Genomic DNA, 12481 nt, shown 5'->3' on the forward strand with positions numbered 1-12481 from the left:
AAATAATCACATTAACAATAAATCACTCATTAATACTAATGCAGTTTGATTAAAACACCAGTATACAAAATCTGGCAGTAAACAACGTTTTTATTGTGTTATAGAGTGTAGCATTTTAAATGCATAAATACAATTTACAATGTCGGCATTTAGCATCTTAGTTCAGAGCGACTTACAGTAAGCAAAGAAAACACAAGGTAATACATCAAATGTTAAACTATTTTGTTTAAGTTTGAGCCCAGATTATGAGAGATTTTAGGCATTAAATCTTTTTCACACTGAACGGTCATTTTGACCCAGCCAGTATGTATAAGTAGGCAAGAACGCTCAGTAATGCAAGTCTTTAAACACTTCTGGGGTCATTTTAACGTCTACTCTGTCTTTGTGTTTCACCCCAGACAGTTTTTATGTTCCTTGATTCAATATTTACATATTTCATATTCATGTTATAAGACACGCCCCCCTTTCTATATGAACCCATTGTGTCTTCAAACTCCATTTTAACCATGTTAGACTCATTGAAAACACACGTCTCTGCTTCTAGTGACTGATATTGTCCTTCTAATGAATATAATATATAGTATTACCACTGCACAGTATTCATTATAACATAATGAATATAATATGTAGTATTACCACTGCACAGTATTCATTATAACATAATGAATATAATATGTAGTATTACCACTGTACAGTATTCATTATAACATAATGAATATAATATGTAGTATTACCACTGCACAGTATTCATTATAATGAATATAATATGTAGTATTACCACTGCACAGTATTCATTATAACATAATGAATATAATATGTAGTATTACCACTGTACAGTATTCATTATAATGAATATAATATGTACCTGCATTCTGTCTGTTCATTATAGAACATAAAGGTTATAATATACCTGCATTCTGTCTGTTCATTATAGAACATAAAGGTTATAATACCTGCATTCTGTCTGTTCATTATAGAACATAAAGGTTATAATACCTGCATTCTGTCTGTTCATTATAGAACATAAAGGTTATAATACCTGCATTCTGTCGGTTCAGTTCCTCACTCGCAGTGAGCCTCTTTTCCATGGCCGTCAGTTTAGCAAGGAGGGCTGAAAACAGAAGAGCATCAGCATTAACATTCAGTCAATCATAAATACTAAATAGTTTCATTTAAAATGCATCAATAAGAGTGGTTTCTAATAAGATATGTGGTTATTAATAATGAATAAGTATTATGTGGATAACCTCCAATAAACTCCTTCTGTCCTTCTCTATACTTCTCCATCAGCACTCTCAGGGGGAACCATTATCCGTTTAGACCAAGTGTTTGACTGTACTCATGCTGTGTAATAATAATAATATAAAATATTCAATCAATCAATCCTTGGCATAAACCCATACTGCTGCTCCCTAATTGTCGCATCTCCTCTTAGCCTAGCTTCCACTTCCAATAATATTCCAAATATTCCACATTTTATTGCAAGAGTTTTAAAAAATAGCAGATCTACAAGCTCATAATGCGTCGCATCGCCCTCAAATAGCCCTTGCAGAGGTTTAAAGTGCTCTTGTGATGTAGTATAGTTGCTTGTTTTCCTAGAGCTGGTTGCTTATTTCTCACAAAATATGGCAACACTGCAACACAAACGTATCGACCTTTTTAGATAGATGACAAGCGACCAAGAGAAGAGAAAGGAACACAAAGTAGAAGTCTGCTCTATAGTTCTGATTATTAAAAAGTATTGCCTTTAGGGGCGTCTCCCACTGTGTAATACAGTAGGTGGACAGTAGGTGGCAGGGCCGAGCAACTATTGACTGGCTGGCTAAAGTAATTGTTGGGGAATTGAATTGAAACAATATACTGTAGAAGCCTACTATAGCAGTAATTATACTTTAAATTGTGTTTCAATGTCATTTTGTAGTCTCATATGTATTGCTTCTGATCTTTATGTAGGCATTTTATCAACATGTTGTCAACATTTATTCCTCTACATGTCATCACATGCAAACACTATATATATATATATATATATATATATATATATATATATATATATATATATATATATATATATATATATATATATATATATATATATAATAATTAATAATAATAATAATGGCTTTTATTTATAATGTAAAGTGCACCACAGACAATACTCAAATGTTTTACTTGAGTAAAAGTATCAATACCACAATGTAGAAATAATCTGTTACAAGTAAAATTCTGGTATGCAGAATTTACTTACTTTAGTAAAAGTATAAAAGTGTTGGCATCAAAATATACTTAAAGCACCAAAAGTAAAAGTACTCATTATGCAGAATATCCCATTTCAAGTTTTCAAAATGTACAACCATATTTTGGGAATAGTAGATCTACAAGCTACAAGTGTGAGCTTTTAGATCGGCTATTTTCTAATAGCCTAAATGTGTGTGTGTGTGTGTGTGTGTGTGTGTGTGTGTGTGTGTGTGTGTGTGTGTGTGTGTGTGTGTGTGTGTGTGTGTGTGTGTGTGTGTGTGTGTGTGTGTGTGTGTGTGTGTGTGTGTGTGTGTGTGTGTGTGTGTGTGTGTGTGTGTGTGTCTCTCTCTCTCCCTGTCAATTAAATTCAAAGGGCTTTATTGGCATGAGAAAACATACTGCATGTTTACATTGCCGAAGCAAAAGAGGAACAATAACAATACAATCAAAACAAAATAATGTATGTACAATTAAAAGGGAATATAAATGATGTGTACACAGAGATGTGTTTACATAGCAACTGAGGGAAATCTAACTTATGAAAACATAATAAGTGTGCATTTGCTGTCAGAAACAGTTATAAATAAATATCCACCTAAATATCCACATAGGAAAGGTTAGCTTGGGATAAGCTTTTACAAAATTGGGGACAACTGTAAAACTTTAAAGGTACAGTAATTGCTCTGTTTGTATGTACATTGTACCTATGTTCCTATTTGTGTGATAGGAACTTATTATATATATATATGTTTTTACATTAACCACTTGAACCCTATGCTGGGGGGAACAGGCTAAACTTGTAGATCGGCAATTTTTTCAGCAAACAGGTTTGGTGTATCAAAGAGCAGACCAAGTACAGAGCCAAAGATCTTGTTTACTAAGTATTGAGAGTGTAAGTTAAATGTCTGAAAATGTATTCATGGTTAAATGTTAATAGCCCCTAGAGGGTAGTAGAGTACAGGGTGACGTCCTGAGTGAGACACATATTTAAGAGGGTTCTGAACAGGCAGCTAACGGGTCGGTAATCTGTGGGTCCTCACAACACTGCCGGTAGCGTGTTGTTGAGAGGGGGATGTTCGAGTGCTGACCTGTTAATCGGTAAGCCTGTTTGTTTCTGTATTGTATCCTCGCTTTTACTGTTGTAGTATGTTATATGGTCTACAATGAGAAATGTTTTTATATCGTCAGGTCTGTGACACTTTTGGTGCTCTTGTCGTGCCTGTCCATTGTTTGGGGTGTGGCCTCTTCAGTTACATGTAGGCATTTAAACTGGAGAAATGTGAGTATTATGTCTGTGTAAGGGTTGGTATATGTTCAATAGTTTATATGTTTCTGGGTAACATTGTGTTTAACTTGCATGTATCATTGCTCTAATGGATACAGGTGGAGAGGGGGGGCTGTTCTCTGTGTGTGTGTGTGTGTGTGTGTGTGTGTGTGTGTGTGTGTGTGTGTGTGTGTGTGTGTGTGTGTGTGTGTGTGTGTGTGTGTGTGTGTGTGTGTGTGTGTGTGTGTGTGTGTGTGTGTGTGTGTGTGTGTGTGTGTGTGTGTGTGTGTGTGTGTGTGTGTGTGTGTGTGTGTAACCTGTTGAGAGGGAGGTTTGCCTGTGTGAAACCACTGAACAGCTTGTATAAACTTAAGAGCTATATGGTAAGGTAATCCTTTTATTGGTTTGCCTATTGTAATTTACCTGTGACACTGTATTAGTGCATAATGTTGTGTTGGTATTGTATGCTATCGTGCCATGTGTATAATATGAACTGACAAATGTGCTTTGTTGTTGATTGTAGATCCATGTGGAACAAGCAGCACCTTAAGGACCCTGTTCCTTTCCCTTCATTAATTGCTTTATTTTGATTTGTTTTGTAACAAGCAAATAAATGCAAGAACCATTTTGTAAACCTTTCTATAATAAAATATTTACAAAATGGTACTTGCAAGAGTGACTCAATAGCTTGGGAAGACTGGTACAAAACAAATCAAAATAAAGCAATTAATGAAGGGAAAGGAACAGGGTCCTTAAGGTGCTGCTTGTTCCACATGGACGTAGTACAATCAACGACAAAACACATTTGTCAGTTCATATTATACACATGGCACGATGGCATACAATACCAACACAACATAATGCACTAATACAGTGTCACAGGTAAATTACAATAGGCAAACCAATAAAAGGATTACTTTACCATATAGCTCTTAAGTTTATACACACTGTTCAGTGGTTTCACACAGGCAAACCTCCCTCTCAACAGGTTACACACACACACACACACACGCACGACACACACACACACACACACACACACACACACACACACACACACACACACACACACACACACACACACACACACACACACACACACACACACAGCAGAACAGCCCCCCCCCCTCCACCTGTATCTGTTGGAGCAATGACATCATACATGTAAGTTAAACACAATGCTACACAGAAACATATAAACTATTGAACATATATCAACCCTTGCACAGACATAATACTCACATTTCTCCAGTTTAAATGCCTACATGTAACTGAAGAGGCCACACCCCAAACAATGGACAGGCACGACAAGAGCACCAAAAGTGTCACAGACCTGACGATATAAAAACATTTCTCATTGTAGACCATATAACATACTACAACAGTAAAAGCGAGGATACAATACAGAAACAAACAGGCCGATTAACAGGTCAGCACTCGAACATCCCCCTCTCAACAACACGCTACCGGCAGTGTTGTGAGGACCCACAGATTACTAGCCTGTTCAGAACCCTCTTAAATATGTGTCTCACTCAGGACGTCACCCTGGCCTGTACTCTACTACCCTCTAGGGGCTACATTCACTAACATGAATCCAACATATTAATAGGAAGATCATGTGTAAACAAACACAACATTAACTTACACAACACTGATGATAGTGCTGTCTATGGTCTATGAATTCTATGATTGTATTTTGTATCTGCCACACAATGTTATACAATATGTAGAGTCTAGCACTTTTTTCTGTACTGTACAATTGTTTTGAAATTACAAGCACATAAAGCACTTATAATATATAGAAAAATAAATCAAATTGTGTACCACAGATGTGTTAATCTTAACTTCAATATCAACATCAAATTTAACAAATCAGTTTTGTATGAAATTAAATTAAACATAACTATAACCAGGGTTGCATTACTCATGGGACGGCCTTGCACGGCGTGCAAGAACCTATTTGACCAATAGCACGCGCAGGCACACGCCTAGATTTAAAACCACTTTAAATTCACACCTCAACAAAGTTTACAAAGGCTCCCCCGACTCACACCAGGTGAATGAACATAGGAATGAGCCTAGATGCATATCAATTGTCCATTGTGTGACCTGTAGTGTAGGTGTTAAGCCACGTGCGCGTCACGTCATTAAAATAGAGTACAACCACGTTCCAATTCAGCAATGCAACACTGACTATAACTAGTAAGTAAACTAACTATCCTAATGTGTCAGCCTGGGCTAACCACAACAATGTTTAGTGTTTAATGTTTAATTTAAATGGTCTCTGCCAGAGTGTGTGGTTTGGTTGGTTGTGAGGGGGGGGGGAGTGTCTATTTACTGCTCAGAGAGCCAATCCTGCGTAGAGCCCGCCTACTGTATCCGGTAGTTTACGGAAACAAATAGGCACGTACAAAGGCCGTGGCCATATCCGGTCTAGACCGGATCTGCAACCTGTAAAGTTAACTGATCCCAGACAGTCTAACGTTGACAAGGCCAGCGTTGCCAGGTTTTGCGAGAGAAACAAGCAACCAGGTCTATGAAAACAAGCCCAAAAGAAGCAACTAATAGGCCACATGAGCACTTTAAAACCTATATGTTGGCTATTTGAAAATAGCAGATCTACAAGCTCACAACGCGTCGCAACACGAGGCGTTGTGAGCTTGCAAATCTGCTATTTCAAAGAAAATGTGGAATATTTTTTAAACCTTTTAATGACACAAATGTTGTATGGGAGTCCTGACTCCCTGGCATAACATATTTTCAGATGGGGGTGCGCAGACAAATGCATATTAATTTGGGGGTATTTTACATGAAAGAATGAGAATCCCTGGTTCAAACAACCCCAAAATAAGCATCTAAACACTTTAGAAACAAGTCCAAAATACCACAACCCGCAGCTACCAACAAGCAACTTTACAGAAAAACAAGCCCAAAGTTTTTTTCCTATGTATTAGTCACCCCATGGAGACTTGAATTCATGGATGTTTTTTTGTTTTTGTCTCATTCCTAAGACAATAATTTGATGACCGGTAGCAGATCCGGTAGGAGACACAAAGAGTCTTCTTTGTGTCTCCTACCGGTCATCACATTATTGGCTTAGGAATGCGACAAAAAAACAAAACAAAACATGAATTCAAGTCTCCATGGGGTGACTAATCCATAGAAAAAAATCATTTAGGGGGTGACTATCCCTTTAAAATACGTTAGTCTGTTAAATAGGTTAATAATTGCTTCTCTGCTCAGAGAGAGAGAGAGAGAGAGAGAGAGAGAGAGAGACCGAGACCGAGACCGGTCGGTCTAGGGGCGCGGTTTGGACAGCGTGATCTAATGAGAGTGACGACACTAGCGTTGACTCCCATTGTAAGAATGGAATGCAGAAATGCTCTGTCTATCTCGATGAGGAAGTTCCAAATTTTGGAACTACAGCCCATAGTGGCCCGCTCTGCGGGGAGATCAAAGCGTGTCATAACTCTCTCTCTCTATGGGTCTGGGTTTGGATTCCAGTGGCTCTCTGGGGGCGGGGTTTGCCCAAAGCTCTGGTTAGTTCCCAGTTACCTTTTTGGTAATGGCGACGGAACCACTGTCCATCCATCCATCCATCCATCCATACATCCATACATACATGCAATTAATGATGTATTATTTGAGTAACAGTAAGTCATTTTCCAATGTCTCTGTCTTACCTGCATTCACAGAACTTCCTCCTGGTGCTTCCACCTCATTCTTACTGGAATTAGATTGGTTGTCCGTTTCTGAAAAATACACACAATCACATTGTGTCAAACAAACAGAGAGTTTCATGAGTCTCATGAGTTTCATCCATATCCACTTTATTTATATATGCATTTATATATTTTATATGTATTTATATATCTCATATGTATTTATATATTTCATCCATATCCACCGTATTCTGACTGTGAGATGTTTTTGTTACGTCGGGAGTGTTAACTACAAGATTTATAGGCTACCATAGACTGACCCCCCCCCTCCCCTTTAAATGAAAGAGAAAAAATATTTTGTCTGTAATTTCCCTTTTCTCTGCAACAAACTTCATTCAGTTTCGTAAAAATAAAGTCAATTACAAATTGTCCCCCATTTAGTTTGTAACCTTTATTTAATATGTTTGTAACCCTTTTTTAACATGTTTGTAACTTTTATTTAACACAGAGAATCACATTAATGTACGAGACCTCTTTGTATTTATGGGGGAGGGGCTAAAATTAGGCAATTTTGTGATTGACTTTTTACAAAACTTTAAGAAGTTTGCTGCACAGAAAAGGGAAATTACATTTTTCACATTAGTTAACACTCCCAACGTAACTGTTTTGTTCAATCTAACATTATACAAAAAGTAATAATGCACCAAAATCAATCTTCACACTTATTATTCAGATGGGTCAGCCAGTGATACTAATAATAATCAAATTAGTGTTTAGAATATTTAATTATAGTGTATTTTTCAAAAACGCGGTTAGTGATGTATGATCAAAACTGGCATATAAAGGGTAAAGTTTTTATTGTGATTAAGTAAATCATATAATCTTATAATCATATAAATGAAACAAGATCCCCTTCATGGAAAAAATAGGGAAAATGTTGATCTTTCATAATTCTATTTTAGTTTAAAATTCAAAATGCAAATATTGTAGTTAACACTCCCAATGTAACTTCTTTTCAATCTGACATTATAATAAAGTAATAAATGTACCAAAAAAAGGATATTGATAATTAAAAACTATAACAACCTTGGTTGTGAGCTTGTAGTTTTGTCTTGGTCGTGAGCTATTTTCACAATATATACTATAATACAGTATGAAGTATATAGGCTGGATAAGAGGTTTAAAGGGCAAGACCACTTTGGTAGAGGTTTGGGTTGTGTAGTTAGTTACCTTGCCATGATGTAACTCCAAAGGTGGACAAGAAATCTATTTATAATAATAAATAATAATAATAATAATAATTGCTCTATTGATTAGAAATTGATAATTCAAAATATGCTCCTCATTGACTTACATTGTACAGTGAAACGTCTCTCAAAGTCACTCTTAGCACATAAACGAACACAAACAAAGTTGATTAAGACAATGTAGAACATCACCAAACCCAGTACTATTTGTTTTTTTAATAAAACAATTCAACTTCCTGTTGATTTTGCTATTCTTATTCTTATTCTTGCGGACTGGATCCGCAGATCTGGATCCGGACCTTCAAATAGTAAAATCAACAGGAAGTTGACATTTTCATATACAAAATAAACGGTAATTGGTTTGGTGATGTTCTATGCTGTCTGAATCAACTTTGTTTGTGTTCGTTTACATGCTAATAGACTGACTTTGAGAGCTGTTTCAGCGTACAATGTAAGTCAATGAGGAGCATATTTAGAATTATCAATTTCTAATCAATGGAGCAATAATCTTTGATTTCCTGTCTACCTTTGGAGTTACATCATGGCAAGGTAACTACACAACCCAAAACTCTACCAACGTGGTCTTGCCCTTTAATCAGCATCTCCATCATCCTTACCTTGGTTCTCATGATGGTTGAGGCTCACGTCCAACGCTGTTTCTTGGTTCTCATCATGTTTGAGGCTCAGCTGGAACTGAAGGTCAGGCTCAGCTGAACACAGACAGAAGAGGAAGATCAGCAAAACACCAGCAGTCTTCATCCTGAAATGCTCTATCAATGCTGCGCATGCAGCATCTTATATACACACCTACCTGGTAACCTGAGATGCTTTTTTCTTTTTTTTGCAGATGTGCACTCTGTGAGTCTTGCCTCCACGTAGTCATTGGCATGTGGACAGACGTGACGTGTGAACACGGATGTAATTAGAAACGTGTTGACGGAGGTGTTGACCAATGTCTTGTTTTGTCTGAACAACAGATGAAGCTTTGGATGACAATGCAGTTTTTGTGTGTGCATGCGTGAGGGAATTCAATGGCCGCCTCAGTTAAACTTGATGCTCCTGCACTGTCCAAGTAAGGTTAAGGCTAACCCTAAATGAAACCACAGACTGGAGTCAAATGGGTTAGGTAGTAACTCTGGGGACCCCTAGGGGGTCCCCAGAGTTACTACAGGGGGGCCGGAAAATGTTTGTTTGATAGGAACTTTTTTACATTAACCACTTGAACCCTAGTATCTCTATTCTGGGGGAAACATTCACCCAAAATAGCCGATCTACAAGCTCAGAACGTGTTTCAGCGTGATGTGTTGTGAGCTTGTAGATCGGCTATTTTTTGGCCATGACGTTTGGTGTAAGGTGAAAAAAGAGTTAAAGAGTTTGTGTGTGTGTGTGTGTGTGTGTGTGTACATGTACATCTGTGATGCAGTGGTGGAAAAAAGTACTAAAATGTTTTACTTAAGTAAAAGTATCAATACTGCAATGCAGAAATACTCTGTCACAAGCAAAACAAATCCGAAAATCTAAATTTACTTGAGTAAAAGTACAAAGGTATTGGCATCAAAATGTACAAAAAGTATAAAGTACTCATTATGCAGAATGTCCCATTTCCCAAGTTTTACCTTTCTAGAAATGCACTCGAGTAAAAGTAAAGTATTTGTCTTGGAAATGTACTCGAGTAAGAGTAATCAGTGTCAAAACAATCTAATACTCAAGTAAAGTACAGATCCTCAAAATATGTACTTACGTACAGTACTCAAGTACATTTACTCTACTGTCCACCACTAATAGAAGGAAATAACACAGATAAATAAGTTACACCTGCAGATTCTCAGAAGGAAATGAATGGTGAAGAAATGACAAAGAAAAAAGTGATACTTCTGTAACTTAATTCTGAAGGAGGAAACAAAACTAACGAATGTATTTCATCATCGTAGGTTGATTCATTCACCTTGTTGTTCTGCTGGCTTCAGACACACACACACACACACACACACACACACACACACACACACACACACACACACACACACACACACACACACACACACACACACACACACACACCCAGAGAGAGACACACACACACACACACACACACACACACACACACACACACACACACACACACACACACACACACACACACACACACACACACACACACACAGAGAGAGAGAGATAAAAGATGGACAGATAGTCACTGTCAGGCAGAAACATTAAACATTAATTATTAAACATTTTAAACATTAAAACCCAGTCTTATTGGTGTGGGATTAGAGAAGGACAGTAATGGTTAAATATATGGGTCTTCAACATGGGATTGGGGACCCCTAGGGGGTCCACAGAGTTACTACAGGGTTAGTAACTCTGAGGACCCCTAGGGGGAAGTCACGTGTGTGTGTGTGTGTGTGTGTGTGTGTGTGTGTGTGTGAGAACAGGACAAGCAGGGTTTTTACAACATCATTAATGAATCAACCTACGATGACAGCTTGATGAAAATCTTTCCTCCATCAGTATAATGTTACACTAGTATCAGTTTACTTCTTCATTCCTTCACTGTTCACATGCCACCAAAGAACACAGTGTGTGACTTATTTATCTGTTTCCTCCTATTTACCACCACTTAACAACACTTATAATGTATTATGTATTTATAGACTTAACAACACTTATAATGTATTATGTATTTATAGACTTAACAACACTTATAATGTATTATGTATTTATAGACTTAACAACACTTATAATGTATTATGTATTTATAGACTTAACAACACTTATAATGTATTATGTATTTATAGACTTAACAACACTTATAATGTATTATGTATTTATAGACTTAACAACACTTATAATGTATTATTTTATACAGTTAACAGCAGTTAAATCCGTAAATCTAAATTTACTTGAGTAAAAGTACAAAAGTATTGGCATCAAAATGTACTTAAAGTACCAAAAGTATAAAGTACTCATTATGCAGAATGTCCCATTGCACAAGTTTTCAAATGTATAAAAAAATATATATAATACGTAAAGTACAGATCCTCAGAATATGTACTTAAGTACAGTACTCAAGTACATTTACTCTACTGTCCATCACTGATTATTACTGCTGTTATCTGGTGGGAAATAGAAGGAAATTGGCACAGATAAATAACACAGATAAATAACACAGATAAATAACATAGATAAATAACATAGATAAATAACATAGATAAATAACACAGATAAATAACACAGATAAATAAGTTACACCTGCAGATTCTCAGAAGGAAATGAATGGTGAAGAAATGACAAAGAAAACACGCACACGCGCGCACACACACACACACACACACACACACACACACACACACACACACACACACACACACACACACACACACACACACACACACACACACACACACACACACACACACACACACACACACACACACACACACAGGTGTGGGGAGCACACAGTAAGGATTAGACAAGGACATGTAATGGTTAAATATATATGGGTCTTCAACAGGGGATTTGGGACCCCCCTCCTCAGAGTTACTACAGGGTTAGGTAGTAACTCTGAGGACCCCTAGGGGGTCCTCAGAGTTACTACAGGGTTAGGTAGTAACACTGGGGACCCCTAGGGGATCCCCAGAGTTACTACAGGGGGGCCGGCAAATGTTTGTTTGATAGGAACTTTATTACATTAACCACTTGAACCCTAGTTCAAGTGGTTAATGTAATAAAGTAATAAATAAGTAATAAAACTGTCAAAAGACAGTGTTTTACTTGAGGACAGAAAGAGAGTTCTACCAGCTAAACCATTTGGTTTGGCAAGGTACGGTAGTGCATCCATTAAGGTGATCAGGTGTTCTCTGTTGATGAGAAATTCCAAGGCATGCACATGTAAGACTACAAGCTACACTTGATTTGTTTTGATTTATTAGACATGATAATTACATGGTAAATGCTTCTCACGGAAACGTCAAGGATAAAATGCCAATGGAACACTGGAACAAGGAAGTTGACTTTCCCCCAAACTTTCCCCCACACTTGAGAGACAAAAAACATATGCTGTGTCATAA

The 12481-nt window shown here is 37.1% G+C and overlaps 1 protein-coding gene across 1 annotated transcript in view; it reads right to left on the reverse strand.

The window, feature by feature from the left end:
- The window catches only part of LOC308097414 (uncharacterized protein), a gene marked incomplete at its 5' end in the record, with an annotated part of 31829 nt that extends 22659 nt beyond the window's left edge, over positions 1-9170 (reverse strand). Inside the window, 3 exons of the mRNA XM_080445174.1 lie at positions 1040-1111; positions 7186-7254; positions 9029-9170. Coding sequence (XP_080301300.1) covers positions 1040-1111; positions 7186-7254; positions 9029-9170 — 283 coding nt within the window. The remainder of the gene's footprint in view (positions 1-1039; positions 1112-7185; positions 7255-9028) is intronic.
- Between the last annotated feature and the right edge of the window lie 3311 nt (positions 9171-12481).

The sequence above is a fragment of the Gymnoscopelus braueri genome, assembly GCF_963280865.1.
Source record: "Gymnoscopelus braueri genome assembly, chromosome: 12".
NCBI lineage: Eukaryota > Metazoa > Chordata > Actinopteri > Myctophiformes > Myctophidae > Gymnoscopelus > Gymnoscopelus braueri.